This window comes from Melozone crissalis, unplaced genomic scaffold (genome assembly GCF_028551555.1).
Source record: "Melozone crissalis strain CALT ecotype California unplaced genomic scaffold, PUWL_Pcris_2 ptg000006l_1, whole genome shotgun sequence".
NCBI classification, from domain to species: domain Eukaryota; kingdom Metazoa; phylum Chordata; class Aves; order Passeriformes; family Passerellidae; genus Melozone; species Melozone crissalis.
The window spans coordinates 52,848,814-52,864,620 of NW_026535784.1; the positions used below are offsets into that span (position 1 = coordinate 52,848,814).

Genomic DNA, 15,807 nt, shown 5'->3' on the forward strand with positions numbered 1-15,807 from the left:
CTCCTTTCCAAAAACACACTGTTAAGCTCTGATAAACCCCATTAATAAACCGCACTGCAAAACAAAACAAAAACAAACCAAAAAAACCCCAACTCCAAACAAGGTCACCAAGTCTCCCATTTAAAGAGACCATTTATTTGAAAATTTTGCCCTGAAAGCAAACCAGCCCTCAAGGTTTTTGTAAAATCCCGGGGTCCCTGAAGGGAAAGCCATCATGGATGCACAGAAACCCCATCTCCAAGTGCGAGGAGGGAGTGCCTCCTCCCATGCAGGCCCCGCAGAGAGGGGGAGATGCTGCCGCTCCAATTGCCGGCAGCGGTACCGGAGCAGGGAACTGCACTGGGAACTGCTGCCACGGATAAACAGGCACTTCCTGACCTGGGAGCCCTTCCCCTGCAGCCCAAGCCAAAACCGTGTGCCTCCCTCCGAGGTCAGCAAAGCCGAGGTGGCTGCAGCAGGAGAGGCTGTGGGATCGCCCCCCAGCCGGTGACCTTGTGCTGCGGGTGACACAGGCAGGGCAGCGAGCAGCCACACCGTGCCATGGTCTATTTAGGGTGCATTCAGACGTGCCCAATAACGCTGCGAGAACCTGGTCCACTGCACCCAATGGAAACACTGCTGCTTTTTTCTTCCTCTCCACAGATCTCTCACTCCGAGGAGACTGCAACCGAAGTAATTCATATGCTGAGCACCAGGCACTGTGTAGCAACCAGCTGCATGTGAAAACTGATAAAAGTACTAAACTTAGATGGATTTAATACCTGTTTTTCACACACTCTTTTTAGTTTTCTCGTTGGACCATTTTTATCGCTTTTAGACAGCCATATTTTAAGACACATTTGCCAGAGAACAAGTTATGGTTCTATATTCATCCTTAACTGGGGTATTTTCTGACCTCTGAGATCTTAAATCTCAAATCACAGCAATCCATTGTTCTCCAAGAAGTTTTGGTCAAAACAAGTCCATTATTAATTCCATCTCCTACAAGTCTGTTCAAAGACTCAATACATACAATTAAAATAGAGAAAACGCCTTAAAACTACATCCTGAAAATACAAGTGTTGGGATTACGGCTGGACAATACATTAACTTTTAGCAGAAAGGTGCACTTGAGATATTTCACAGGCTCCATTCCCTTTCCATCCCTTCAGTTTGTTCTCGTGTCCATATCACATCACACTGCCCACCAAGTTTCACTGTCCTGTCGGTTCTTTGGAACTTCAGAGAGGACCAGATCAGGAACCCAATCTTGGTCTCACATACAACAAGCCAAATCACAGGGCAAAGCCAGAATCAGAGCAGACAAGGCATGGCCCAACAGAGTAGTTTCACCACTGCAAATAATATACTGTTCAGCTGTAAGTGACACCCAGCATCAGCCAGCGCTCCAGCCTGGGATCAGCAGAGCACCAATAAGTACCTGGCAATCTGATTCAGCCAGGCAGAGCACTCCACAGCAGGTTGTAGCTCCATTAATGTTAAGTGCTGGTTGAGTAAGGCCAGGTTATTGAACCACAACTTAACAATTTACTCCCTCTGCAGACAACACGAGTACTGCACGGGCACTGAATCTGCTGCAGCAGTCCCTGTGCTTGCCTGCCCTGCTGCAACACACATCACCTAAAACAGGACAGGAACATTTTTTATACAGTTCATACTTTTCTGTCTTCCAGTTCTCATGAAAATGGACTGATCCATAATGTCAGAAAATGCACCATCAAAATTTCTTCTGCTTGTTATAAAATTTGTTCATTGAAGGTGACCCCACCTTTCTGTTTCCCAGAAAACCATCAAAATAAGATTATCATAGTGAGATTCCATATCACCAAAAATGATACAAAAACTAGGCAACAACCATTAGCTACTATCAGAATTAAACATGGCAAACTGATTTCCAACAGCCCAGTACTGCAAAGTTTAGTGGTATCAGCCTGAAACATTTTGGAAATGCACAACTATATTTACTGCTGCACAAAGAAACAACCAAGCCCTAGATCCTGGCACCCAACTTGACAACAGAGCTCTTATTTCCCCAGATGGGGAAGATCCACCCAGCTCTGGAACACAATTTTCCATTAATGTGGACTTCCCTATGCCACAGCACAGGAGGCAATGGATATATATAATTTTAAGGGAAAATAAGCCATTATTTGCATACATATTTTAAGGGAAAATACTTTATACAGACTTTGAACTTCTCAATAAAGAGCGATACAAAAACCCAGCACCCTCACCAAAATAACAACAAAGAAAGCTGTAGAAAGTAAAAAGCTGTTCAATGCATGCTGGTATGCCCAAGGGAACCTTTCAGCCTCCTGGGCTGACATATTAATACAGACTTCTAATTTCTTTAGCGAGAAATAAAGAACATGCAGAGGTCTCAGCTTTGTCAAGACTCTACCCAAAGCTGCATTAAAAACCGATACAAATTTATACAAGAACCTACAAAAACAAGTATACATTCTCAAATTGAAATAAAGGAAAAATATAGATTTGAGGCTATTTCAGAATCATTTCTGAAAAAGGTTTGCACAGTAAATTTTTGGGAAGATAAAAGGGAATACAGTCCTGCCAAGCATGGAGAATATTTTAACAGCAAAGTCCTTTTCTCATAAAGTCCGTCAGCAAACAGAGGTCAAGGCCATTCATAAATTCTAAAAATAATATTTACCAGACCTTTATCTTTCTGGCAGGTATAATTCTGATAAGTGACTATTCTAGATAATATTTAACATAAAAGTTTATTTACAAAAATACTTGCAATAGTCTGAAATCAGATTTTAACCAGAATCAATTCAAGCCAGTAAAGGCTACAGGTAAATCAGGATCATGCTGTTGGGTTGCCTTCTGGTTTTGGGTTGGGTGGGATGGTTTTTTGGGGAGCTTTTTCAAGTAGGGTCTAAGAAATAAATCCTGACACATGTGAATGGCTCAGGAACAGACAGGTATAAGTCATCCCTAAAATACTATCATTGTCTGATCAAAAATTTATTGAAACACTATTATGGATAAACATGTGCAATTCATTTTAAAACACTAAACTTTCTGAATACCATATCAAACTTTGTGAATTCCTCCCACACTGGATTATGCCAGTGGAATTGCCAGGAAGAAATGACAGTAGGAGGGAGTATCAGCCCTCTGTTTCCACCACAAGCACTGAGAAAAGCAATTACATGTGTGTACATACATGAGTTAATATGGAAATTAGAGGGAAAAGGCACATTTGCACAAGAAGCTTTAGGTAAGAGCTAATGCAGCAGAAAGGTCATTCTCCTCAATTTTTACTGTTGTTTTAAGCAACCATGACATTTTCGTAGGCCATTTTGAAAATCCCAAAATTGGCACGATCACGGGGCTTAGGCTAGCACCCCAATTCAGACAAGCACTCATCACCCTATAGTGAAATCTTATCTGGATTCTTTGTGTAGGTTTTCATCAATGACATCACACAATTGCACATACCTTCTTTTTCAAGCCCACTTAGTTATAATTTAGTTTAGAAACCAGTATTTCTTAGAAATGCCATTTGTGGAAGGAGGAATCTATACATGCAGCTAGACAAGTATGATTCACCCTTTATTAAAAATTACAAATGTAAAATCTTTCAAAAACAAAGACATGTTCTGCATGCATATTAGCAGAAGAAAAATATTTAAAAGAGAATAAGGCAATTTGGTTTTCCTTAAGAGGCTCTCATTCCCCAAACACCACAATCTGCAATGTTATAAAAAAGTTACTATCAACTAACTTAAAAAGAACCACAACTGTGCACATCTAATAAAAGTAACTGGAGGAAAAAAAGAGAAATGTTCTAGTTGGCAGTGGGTGATTGGCGCAGTCGACAAGGTAGGCAAGGCATTTTAAATGCCTCAACTGTTATTAGGCACTACCACTGATTCAAGAAAGGGAACACTCTAATATGATTTTTTTTAACAGCAATATTCTTAAGATTCATTATAAATATGAAAAGTCAAAGTCATGTTCTTTTGGCCATCCACTCCCTTTCACCATGTAAGCTGCAAGTCTGAGGCAGTTCAGAAAGGGTATGACATCAGAGTTCAGAAAATAATGCTGCTAAAACAAGACATATTCCATGCTGGTCATCTACTGGCTTTAGAGAACCATGCAGCCTATTTTTTCCTTCACCTTATTCTTTGCTTGCAGCCCTTTATATTGCAAGCCAAAAAAAAAAAATCAAGACTTAGACTACCAGAAACTTCAAAATATTGCAAACTTTGAAGGGTTAATCACATGCTGTAAAAGTCTGCAAAATGTGTGATGCCTGATATGACTGACACATCAGAAAAAACCCCTGGAAATAGCAAGGATCTGGTTTAGATGTAGGGGACAGAGGTGTGATGCTGCTGTTCTGATAACACGAAAGAAGAGGCATTTTGCAATCCCCATGCCACATGGATATGGGACAGCTGAAACCAACCCTGCTTGGGATGTTGGGTCTGGCATGGTTTTAAGCTATGCGTGTTTTATTACAACACCTCAGAGCACCAACTAATCTGAGCATGATTTCCTCTGTTCTAGCTGCAAGACAGCACAGAAACTAAGAAAAAAAAAAAAAAAAGATCAGTCTGAGGTTCAATAGCAAGGCTGAGCTTTTACATGTGTGACATCTTATGTGGAGTCTTTATGACCTGTCTCACCAGCATACAAATATCTCAGCAGGCACTTCTGCACTCAAATCTGCACTGCCAAGAGGACCTCTGCATGAATTTACCTTGAAAATTTTAAGGGCTTTGCACAAGCCCCTGGCTGCACTGTTGGCATAGAGCCATCACCAGCCAGATTAAGAGCAACATTCAGTTAAATAATGGGGTTGGTTCTGAGATTTGAAATGATGACACATGTCCTAATCTGGAGTACAGATCAGGATGCCTGGAGTGTCGCAACCCCACAGATCTCCATCACCTGAACAAAATTCCACACGTAACAGCTCTGAGCACTAAACATTTCAGAATTCCAATCCTGCAGAGTGGCAGCTACACTACCTGCAAATCCTACAGAGATACAGCTTGGATAAACAAAGACAGGAAAGTGCACCAAGCCTCTGTCATCATCAAACCTGATTACATGTACTGATCTAGAGCTACATTGGACTCATGTCAGATCAGGAGACTCCTTTAAAAGCCTTATAAGAAACTGTCACTCCAAACACAACTATTGATGGCAACCTTGTTCCTTCCTGCATTATTTCCTTGTTTATTGTCCCTGCAATAGATGACAGCCTTGACTCAGTGCAAGCATTAAGTCACACCAGAGTTCTCACAGCTGGCAGGAGCTACCTGTCCAAGCAACAGTGCTCAACCACAAAGGCAGTAAAATATTGGGTCTTTGTATTCAGCCATTCCATCAGTCTTCTGGTGAACTTTTCTCACTATATAAATAATGCAATTTATGAAAATTTCATCAGGTAAAATAACTAAGGAACAGTGATTCCATCTTCCTTAATCCAAAAAAGTACATTTAAGCCAAGACTGGATGGTAACAAATAGCCAGCCACATGCTAAGTTCAGCATGATGGTAGGACACAGCCCTTTCAAGCTGAGTACATTAAAAAGTGCATTCTTTTTCAAGACCATATTAGAAATGGCCAAACAAAAAGGGAAGTATGGCCTACAAAATGATAGAGAGATTGTAGCAGTGCTGGACAGAACTGACAATCAAATGAAAACAGCTTTGGTTTTTTTATCCTTGTAGGTAGATGGGCTGATTTCCCTCTTGAAAAGCACCAGTATTTTAGATATTATATTTTTCACTGCAACACTATTTTCAGAAATCTGTAGTATCATACAAATATGGAAAACACCACGCATCCTCCTAACCCCACGCCAAGAATAAGGCAGATGCTTCATTCACTGAGGGCAGCTGCATAGCTCGTGATGAGCAAGAAAAACCACTTGAGAAAGGTAAATGCCAATCTGTCACTGGCTATTTGAGCTTTGGCACAAGCCTTGGGTCAGCCTGCTGGGTACATGGGTGTGCTGTGCAACCATTTGAACTCAGGCATGCTGTCAGAGGCGCTTCAGAACATGCACTATTGACTCTGCAACTAGGTGGTTTAGGAAAGTAGGCATCCCTCACACAACTCAAGGACACCTGCTAGAAGAAGGACGTGCTGCCACAGATCAGCCAAGAAAGCCAAATTCAGATGACACTTGCTCATTTCTCTTCCACCAAAAGTGAGGGGATCAGTTTATCCATTTCTCCCTTTCAAATGCATCAAGTTTTAACAGCTCTCCTCCTTCTGGAGGCATTTTTCTATATATATAAACCAAATGTTCCTACAGTTAAAATACAGAAATAATATGTTGCCACAGGCTTGCAACGTTGTTTTTTAAACTTAACCAGTTAAAGTCCACTGCAAACACAGAACCATGCTTCTTCACAAAAACAGATTCCTGACACTACCATTTTCTTATCCTCATCTCAACATTTCATCTGAGGTACAACACATTCAAGCACTAGCTAAGAAAAAAATAACCATTATAGGACACAAGAGAGCAATTTTACTAAGCTCTCATTATAGGAAAAACAACATTTGTAGTAGTAAGAGCTCATAAACATACTAAAGCCATACCTTCAAACCTAATAACAACAGAATACAATATGTTCTTCTTAAATATTAAAGCCAGCACTTCGCTTTCATTAAACGCAGAGTAAAATACAGCAAGATAGCCACAAATCTAATAATAATGGAAACTCAAACAAAGAATTATGCATCAAACTGAGAAATACCACCCTGGTCCTCATTTTAATTCACGCCTTGTTTGTTTAATGCAGGAGAAGAAAGAAAAAAATAAGGAGATAAAAAAAAAAAAAAAAAAGCAGCAATTTGCCAGCTCACCTGGACACATTTTCTGGAATGTACTCTAGAACTGGATACCCATCACCTCTTCTGGATGCCAACTCCGAATGTGACTTCCAGGTCTCCACGAGCGTGCTGACAGCAGGGAAGGAGCTCAAGTGCTGAAATGTCTGCTCTCGAGCCACCGGCCGCGACAAGGATATCGTGCCCTGGGCACCGATCCTGTAGTGAAATGACTGTCCACCTGAATTTACCCCCACAATGGCAGAGGATGGTATACTGTTCTCTTGGTAATAGCTGCCATCGTCAGGCTCCTGCTTAATCCCCACACGTAGGCCTGGATTTGGAAAACCGCTACCTTCACAATTTCCATCGAATGAAGAAACAGGTGGTCCTAAAATCCCAGAAAGAGAGTAATAGTCTTTGTCATCCATAAAAGAAAAATATGAGCCATCTGTAAATGGGAAAGGATTTACTGTTTGATTCCCTTTAAAGGAGGCACCAGAACAAGGATGTTTGGCCGACTCTTGCTTCACTGGTACTGGAAAAGGGGAATCTGAGTTTATTTTGCTGCTGCCGCTGTCGCCGATGCAGGCGCTGCCAAAGGACCCGTCTGGCTCGGGCTTTATGAACTGAACAAGGTTCATCTGGCTGTTGTTGGAGATGGCGTTCTCCATTTCCTCCATCTTAGGAAACGTGAGTTCTTGAGCACCCTTGTCTTTTGTTTCTGGACTGGGAACGGTGTCTTGGCTTCTGCTAGGCCCCACTGGCGTGCCGGAAGGCGGGAACCCTATGGAGTTGTTAACGGGGCTACAGATGGATGATCCCACAGTGCTAACCGCTGGACTAGAACGCGTGGACCTGTTATTGGCATTGGAAGGGCTGGCAATGGAGCTCCTGGAGTTCAGGTTTGCAGGGCTGGACACAGAAGATCGCATAGTGATATTGTTGGGACTCGAGACAGGAGATTTCACGCTGCAGTGGCTGGGAGGGCTGGAGATCGGCGACTTCATGCTACTGATAGGGCTGGAAAGCGGAGAGCCGACGTTGCTGACGTGCGCGGGGCTGTGCAGCATGGCGCCGCGGCTCTCAACGTTGGGCGAGCGCGACAGAGGGGTGCCCTGCCCCATGGGGCTGTGCATGGCAAAGTTCCCAAAGCCAGTGGTGGTTGAGGACATGGAGTTAACTCCCGCAGGACTACACACTGAAGAGGCTATGTTCTGAGGGCTGCAGCCTGAGGGGCTTTTCTCTTGACACATGATGGGGCTTTTGACAATCGTGTGCATGGCACCGCCGTTCACAGCGCTCCCAGAGTCCGACATCAGAGACCTCAAGGGCCTGCTGGTGCTGTGGAGGGGAGAGGAACAATGGCCGTTCTCCTTGTAGAGCTTCACCAGCTGCTCAACGTTCTGGTAGATCTTTCCTGGGCTCCCCTGGTTCTGCTGATCATAGTGGTAATCGGCGTCTCGTATCGAATCCATGTACAAACCCATGGATTCGGCCACCGTTGCCGACAGCTCCTTGGACTCTGTTTCGGTTTTGATGTCAGAGCGCAGGAGGCCAGGCTGGCTGTTGTCTTGCTGCAGGCAGGAGAGTAGCTCAGGTTTTTCTTTGCCGTTTCCTTGAGCGCTGCTGTTTGCGAAAGTGCCGGCGGCGCAGCTGACGTTTACAATCTCCATGTAGTTACTGTCATCAGTCTGCTCTCCAGCACCTATGGAAGAATACTCCACAGACTGAGAAACTTGACCCCACCGTCTCTCCATATCTAAGCCTTCTGGGTAGCTGTGGTATCCTTTTGTCTCCATAACTAGCAAAGACATATATAAAAAAGTAAAATTAATGACAGGACAGTGTGACTTCCTAAGGAAATTTCCTAATTTCCTAAGGAAACAAGGCGTATCCGCTTTCTCTGTCTATCCTCCTCTCTCGCTCTGCCTGCCAGTCCCATTTCCCTGCCCCATCCATCATCTCTCAACCATTTGTCCAATTTCAATCAAACCGAGGGAAAGGTCTCATGGATATGACAGCCCCATGGGCTCAGGGAGAAAACAGCTCAGCAGTTGGGGAACACCCAAATTATTGCTCCCAGCCCTGCCCCAAAAGGAATGGCTTGGCAATGTCAGCAAACCACCCACCCTCGCTGGCCATAGCCCCACGGACAGGGCCAGCTGTACCAGGGGCTGTCCCTCACCTAAAAAAGGGAAAGGGGAGTAAGGAAGGAGGGGATCCAGAGAGGTCCTGAACAGACATGCTGGCGGCAGGCAGGATGAAAACCCTGTGGAAATTGCTTATTACAGAGCTTGGAGGAGGTCTGCTCTTTCAAGGACCTTCCACTGCCATGTTATAGGGACAACAAAGCAAGGGAGACTGCTCTTTTAAGGGGATTTCTCTTCATCATCCTCACCATTCAGCCTAACCCAGGATGCTTTAGAAGGAAGCAGTGGTTCTGAGGGGCTGGGAGCTGACTTGGCCCTTCCCAGCAACACAAACTTCTCGTACAACCTCCCAAGGAGACATGAAGGTGTGGGGAGACAAGGAGGACAGCAGATCAGTAGGAAACATTCCTGCCACAGAGGAAGGGGATCAGACTAGGTGGGAATGCATGGCTGTTAAATGGATCCATAACTCTGCCAATTCTGCAAACTTCCATGGCAGGCAGCAAGAGGAATATATAAAGCAAAGTAAACCTTGTTCTAAAATGGACCCTAAAAAAACCCCTCCCATTCCACATGCCACTTTCACAATGTAAGGAGCAAAATCATGACCCAGTCTCTAACAATTTGAAAACCAACATATAAGTAACAACAATTATTTTTTAAGGATTTGGCTCATAGTATCATTAGAACTGCAGAAACTCAAGTGCCAACAGTTACAATATCAATATTATGCAAATATTTTTTTCCTTTCAGAATGTATTCATTTTCCAATATTTAATTTAGTGTTCTACCCCTTTACTTAACACTTCTTAACTAAGCTATTTTGAGCAAAATAACAAAAACAAAGCAAAAAAACGTAAACTGAATGACTTGAATACTTCTTTGCCCTTACTTAATTGGAACTATAGCCCAATGCTTACATTTCTCTCAAGCACAAATTTTATTAGAACCCAGAATTATGTCTCACATCATCATGTACATTAAATCACATTCCTATAGTATAAAATTTTCAGACAGAAGTGCCTAATTCCACATAAAGTCACTCCCAGATAATCACCTATCCCTGGTTTAAGTGCTGAGCAAGCCTAAATCCTAGAGAAATCAATTGCAGTTGTGAGTGACCCGCATTTCTGAAAACCAGGAAACTTAGTTAAGGCTTAAAATTAGGATGTAAGTTAATTTTAACTCTCAGAAACACCAGCAGAACCACTGCATGCCAGGAAATCTCTGTTGCAGGCCTAACATTACAACAGTGAGCATTGTAGGGACTTCTCCCACAGCAGTAAAATTCAAACTTCATATACAATCAATAGCTGAGCATACTCTGAAACTTCAGCGAATAAAAATCTGAGTCACACAAAGGAAAAGAAAGTAGAAAATGCCCTGATCCTGCACTTGCAAAGGCTGGCAAATATATCCGAGAGGATCAAAAAGCAGCAGAGATTATTTGACTTATTATACAAGTTCAGTTTAAAACGAGAGCTATAAATTTGGGAGAGTGCAGCAGCAAACAGAAAGTGATGGTTTCTGTCACCTCCAAGTGCCTCGGTGGATACCAGAACCAAATTAATAATCTCAGGGGTTACTGGTAGCATTAGGGTTTGATTTTGTTCTTTTGGGCAGAACTTATTACAACTTGACTAGCACATCCATCCACGGAATCCACACTTCACCTACTGCACACACATGCCTTTTTACTAACTTTCACTAAACAAATCTGACTGGGGGGGCTACAACATCCACGGACACCCACAACTAAAGCTCAGCACAGTTACATACTGGAACCAAGATCATCTCTACCTGACACTTTACAAAAGCAAGAGACATTGTGAGCAGAGCAGCTTATCCAGACTCCCTCTCCAAAGAACTACCGAGACACTGCTAGTTGTATATTTCACCCCAAACATACCTAGTTGTACATTTCACCCCAAACACATCTAGTTGTACATTTCACCCCAAACATATCAACAAACGCAGCCCTCCGCAGCACAAATCTCCGATCAATTAGGCATGAAACTAGTCTCGCAGCAACAGCCAAATAAAAAATCAAATGGTACCTGGTATCCCTGCAACCAAAAGGTCACCTAGATACGGGGAAATCTGAAGTAAGCCCAGCTTCACAAAAAAAAAAAAAAAATAAAATAAACTGGTGGTTCAAGCAGCCACTCACTTCTTAATTCTCGGTGTTTGTAAACCAAATTTCCTTAAAGTTTCACTGTCTGACAGCCACCCCGCTGACACAAGGCTGCCCGAGGGACCTGAGCTTCGTGGCTGGGCTGGGTTTTCCCCCTTTCTCCCGGGTACGGGAGTGGCGCGGGCAGCCCCGGCACGGCCGCCCCCGGACCCAGCGGAGCCGGGCGCGGGTCCCCCCCGTCCCCGCGCGTTAACATCCGCGCAGGCAGCGCTGATTTCCCCATTCACCATCCGCTGCGAGGAGCATCCCCGCAGCTCCCAGCGAGCAGACCCCGCTCAGCACCCCTGTCCCCCCCGCCAGCCTAGCCAGCCTTCCCGCAGGTGCAGCCCGGGCTGTCACGCGTGGGGGGGCCCGGCAGTGCCCGGAAGCTCGCTCCCTCCCTTCCCTCCCTCCCAGGAGCCCGCGGGGGAGGGGGATCCACAGCCCAAACCCGCTTTCGGCCCCCGAGCGATGCAGAACTGCGCTTCCTCCCGTGCAGACGCCGCTCCCCGCCCTTCACGGCGGCAGGGTCCGGGCCCCGCTGCCGAGCCCGCGGCTCACCCGGCCAGCAGCACCTCCCGCCGCGGTGCGGGGCGCGGAGCGGTGCCCCGGCCGGCCCGGCCCCGGTACCTGTTGCGGCGGGCGAGCCCGGGGCGCGGGGCGCGGAGCGGAGCGCAGGGCGGCGCGGAGCGGCAGGGCGGGCGGCGCGGCTCCCCCGCCCCTCCCCCGCCTGCCCGCCCGCCCGAGGCGCGCCGCGCCGCCCGGTGACACGGAGCGGCACCCGGGAGGGGACGGCAAAAGGTGCCAAGTCCTTTAAAAACATGTCACATGCCCACATAAAGTTCAAGTTTACGTCCCGCCCGCCGCCCGCCGCGATTGGCTGGCGCGGCCCGGAGCGCGGCGCGGCCGGGGCCAGGCGGGCGCGCCATTGGCTGCGCGGCGCCGTCACTCACCCGCCGGGCGACATGACTGATACAAAGTTGCTGCGACACAGCCTGGGAAACGCATCTCCTTAAAGCCGCAGGGACCGGCGGCCCCGCGCTCCGCCCGCGGGCTCCCCGCGCACCGCCCCGCGCCCCCGGCCGGGCGGCGGCCCCGGCACCGTGCGCACAGGTGAGGTGCGCGGGGCGCGGCCGCCCCCGCCCGGTGCCCGCGCCGCGCCGGCGGCAGGGCCGGGCATCGCTTCTCCGCCGGCCCGGGGTTTCCGCCTGTCAGCGGCGCATGAATGCGCACCGTGCCGATGCAGCGGCGATTTAACCAGGGAAATTTTTAAAAATTAATGTAATTAGGTGGAGGGGGGAAAAAGAAAGAAGAAAAATGTACGGAGGTAAAAAAAAAAAGGAGCGGAGGAGCGACGGCGGCGGAGCGCAGGAGGGTTCAAGGACTCGTCCTCCGCTCCCCGCCGGGCTGGCTCCGCTCCGCGGCAGCCGCGCATCCCGCCGGGCGCCCCGCCCGCTGCCTCCCGCCAGCCAGAGGAGCCGCCGGAACGACCCCTGGCCCCGGGGTTGCTGCCACCTCCTATTCCCCAGTGTCCCCCTGGGTGCCTACGTCCCAGCTGCAGGAATACCCCTTTCCCAGACAAGCCTTAAAAAAAAAAAAAAAAAAGAAAGAAAGAAAGAAAGGGAAAAAAGCCGCCGAGCAAACTTTGAGGCGATGCGCTCCCAACTCGCTCGCTAAATACCGCCCCCAGCCCCCGGTCAGCGGCCCCTGAGAGCCCCGCTCCCGCCCCAGGTGCGCCCCACGGCCCGGCGGGGACAGCTCCCGGCCCCGCGGGGTGACAGCGGTGCCCCGGGAGCGGGGCCGGGGGCTGAGCCCGCCGGGAGCGGCAGCGCCGGGCACCGCGCACCTTCCCCGCAATCGCCCGTGCGCGCCCGTAGGGACCCCGCGTGTGCTGCTGCGGGTTGGTATTCCAGAGTCACGGCGAAAGCGCCAACATCCCCAGGATTTGGGCTGTCACGTGCCCCTGTCGTTTTCCTATTCTGCCAAATATCGACCCACACTCACGGGCCGAGGCGGCGGCTCCCAGCGCCCGCGGCGCGACCCGCGGAGGAGCAGCCGCCGCCCCCGCCGCGCTTCCCCGCGGGCGCTGGCGAGCAATGGACGTGTCCTTCCCGCGAAGTTTTCACGGATGGGGACGGGACTAGCCGTGACCTGGATACGCCGGCCGGTGTGTCGGACACCCGCCCCGCTGCCCCCCGCGCCGCTGCTCGCCCCGCGCAAGGTTCCGCGCTGCACTCACTCACCTCCCCTAGGACATGGTGGCGCGGCGGGGGGAGGAGACGCGGCCCCCGGCTACTGGCAGCGAACCATCCGGGAGCCCGCACCGCCACCCAGGGTAGAGAGGAAAAAAAAAAAAAAAAAAAAAAAAAAGTACGCGGAGGAAGCACCGGGAGCGCGGCCGGGCGGCGGGAGGGAGGGAGCTGCGGCGGCAGGCGGCGGGGTGCCCGCGGCGCGGCTCGGCTCGGCTCGGCGGACAGCTCCCACCATGGACGCCTAGGTGGGTGGGTGTTCCCGCGGGTCACACCCTCGCCCGCCGGCGGAGGGGAACGGGGGGTGGATCCAGCACCGGTGGAGGAGGAAGGGGATTTTTGGGGGTGGGGGGGAAAAGAAGAGGGGGCGGAGAGGGAGGGAGGGAGAGAGACACCCTCCAAAAAAAAAAAAAAAACAACCAAAAAACAAACCCGAAAAAAAAAAAATCAAACTTATGTCATTCCAGGTAAAACTCCCATCTGCGCCACCAAGGAAGAGGAGGGAGGAGAGTGGCGAGGGTGTAAACTTTTTCCTCCCCCCCGCCCCCTCCGGTGCCGCCCGGCCCCTCGCAGCGCCCGGCGGCCGCGGCGCCCCCGCCGCCCCTCCCGCGCCGCCCGCCGCGGCGGCTCCCGGCGGCTCCCGGCGCCGCGGGGTTTCTCACGCACGGAGCCCGCCGCCGCCGCGGTTCCTGGTTCGCGGAGCCGCCGGAGGAAGGGAAGGAGGGCGGGCGGCGGGGGAGGAGGAGTGTCTCCCCGTGCCCTTCCCCAGGCGGAGCGTCTCTCCCGGCCCTGGCGGCGGCGGAACACCCCTCCCCTCCGCTCCGCTCCGCTCCGCGCTCCGACCGCCCCGCTCGGCCCCCGGGCGGGCTGCGGGGAGCGGAGCGCCCCTGGACGGGATTGCGGGAGGAGGCTGCGCTCCCCCCCGCCGGGCCTGCGCCTTCCATCCCCCCGTCCCCGCCGCTGCCGGGCGGGGGGAGCCGGTCCCCGCTGCCCCCCAGCGTGCCCTTGTGTCCCGGGATACGGGCAAGCCGCGGGAGCATCCGCGCCGCACTCGCGGGGCTGCGCTGGGGCAAACCCGCCCCGATTCCGCACGCTAACAGGAAAATCGGTGCTAACAGCGATGCTGGTTTTGAAATAATATTTCACTTGTGGCTAAGGTCTTTTAGAACTGATTATGTTTGAGTTCGGGGCATTAAATGTCTCTTCATTTAAACATCTTAGGGAAACAAAAACTAGGCATTGGAGGAAGGAAAGTCTTGGCCCTATTTAGTAGCCTTGATGCAAGTCTTTAAACGTGGGAAAGGGCTGCTCGCCGGGAAGTTTACCTGTGCCGGAGTCTGTAGGATTGGGGCCTTGGAAAGGGCAATATTTTATCAGCTGTTGTTTGCATCCGTCAAAGTTTGCGGGTAACTTGATAAATGTTAAACAGGGAAGCAGAAAGTGCCGGTGAGGCCAGACTCGGAGATAACAGCACATTCAATAGCTTAATTTCACAATTAGTTTACTGTATTATTGGAAGCAAATCATATTTCACTGTGCCTACACTAGTGCTCTATTTTTAGCCATAATCTAGCTAAAAAGGAGGAACCTACTGAGATGTATTATAGCATCGAATGTGAACAATTCTGTTCTCTCTCTTTTTACTCATTTTGTGTCATACATCTGGTTTGGAATACAGCTCATTTATTAATTGAACAGAACTACCGTGGATGGGCTGGAGGCTGCAATTCCAAGGCAGAGGAAAGTTCCACGCAACTCTGCAAGGAACCCGGCGAGTCACAGCCATGCAGAAAGCATCCAAGCCCACTGTCAGCTCTCCCAATAACTGGCATAGCCAGAACAACTATTTTTTATTAATTTAGAATTACAGTGTATTTGGCTCTTTGATTGCACTTTTTTTATTTTACTTTTCTTGATTTTTTTTTTCGGGGCAAAGTTGTAAATGAAAAAAGCATTTAAACTGTTTGGACGTAGCCTCAGTCTTTGTGTTGCATCATTTTTTTATTTTATTTTTAAGAGCAAAATGGAGATAGAAAATAAAATTGAGGGAATATACCAACCTACTGCCTTAGTACCAAATATTTGATCCCCTCCCTTTCCCCTGTGATGCAGACAGAGATGGCTGCTGGAAGAATAAAGCACCTTTCATGGTATGTGCAAGATGCTCACAGTTTTTTCCACAAATTCAGTAGAAACCTCATTTGTTTTCTGTTTGTGGTTCACAGGAGCACTTAGCTTTTTAGTGGTTGACACTATATCTATTTTTAGCAGCATTTTAACAGCTGTCACTAACAAATACGATCCCATCTTGAACGAGAAGGGGAGTTTATCTGTTTTATTTTAAAAAATCAGACTACATAGTTGTCAGATTACAAAATGCAATTTGGATCTTTATCTGCGAAGAGG

The 15,807-nt window shown here is 48.7% G+C and overlaps 2 protein-coding genes across 7 annotated transcripts in view; one reads left to right on the forward strand and one right to left on the reverse strand.

Annotated features, from left to right (window-relative positions):
• The window catches only part of NR3C2 (nuclear receptor subfamily 3 group C member 2), a 188,960-nt gene extending 175,432 nt beyond the window's left edge, over nucleotides 1-13,528 (reverse strand). The window contains exons 1-2 of one of the 6 annotated variants that reach the window (XM_054292668.1): nucleotides 13,396-13,524; nucleotides 6,863-8,630 (exon numbers count right to left, since the gene is read on the reverse strand). In XM_054292668.1, coding sequence (XP_054148643.1) covers nucleotides 6,863-8,628 — 1,766 coding nt within the window. In that variant the 5' untranslated portion in view covers nucleotides 8,629-8,630; nucleotides 13,396-13,524. Of the gene's footprint in view, nucleotides 1-6,862; nucleotides 8,644-11,036; nucleotides 11,089-11,713; nucleotides 11,790-12,105; nucleotides 12,124-13,395 lie in introns of those variants that run through there. The other 5 variants (XM_054292694.1, XM_054292679.1, XM_054292687.1 and 2 more) reach the window with 5 other exon arrangements.
• Nucleotides 9,339-13,649, forward strand: LOC128950608 (basic proline-rich protein-like). The gene is made up of 4 exons (XM_054295474.1): nucleotides 9,339-9,415; nucleotides 11,206-11,916; nucleotides 12,171-12,362; nucleotides 12,884-13,649. Exons 1-4 carry the CDS (start codon nucleotides 9,339-9,341, stop codon nucleotides 13,647-13,649), a joined length of 1,746 nt encoding a protein of 581 aa, XP_054151449.1.
• Nucleotides 13,650-15,807: the final 2,158 nt, after the last annotated feature.

Coding starts and splice junctions, on each gene's coding strand:
- LOC128950608 (XM_054295474.1), top strand. CDS start 9,339: ATGAAGGTGTGGGGAGACAAGGAGGACAGCAGATCAGTAGGAAACATT. Junction 9,416..11,205: donor GAGGAAGGGGATCAGACTAG/GTGGGAATGCAT, acceptor ACTGTCTGACAG/CCACCCCGCTGACACAAGGC. Junction 12,363..12,883: donor CCGGCCCGGGGTTTCCGCCT/GTCAGCGGCGCA, acceptor CTCCCGCCCCAG/GTGCGCCCCACGGCCCGGCG.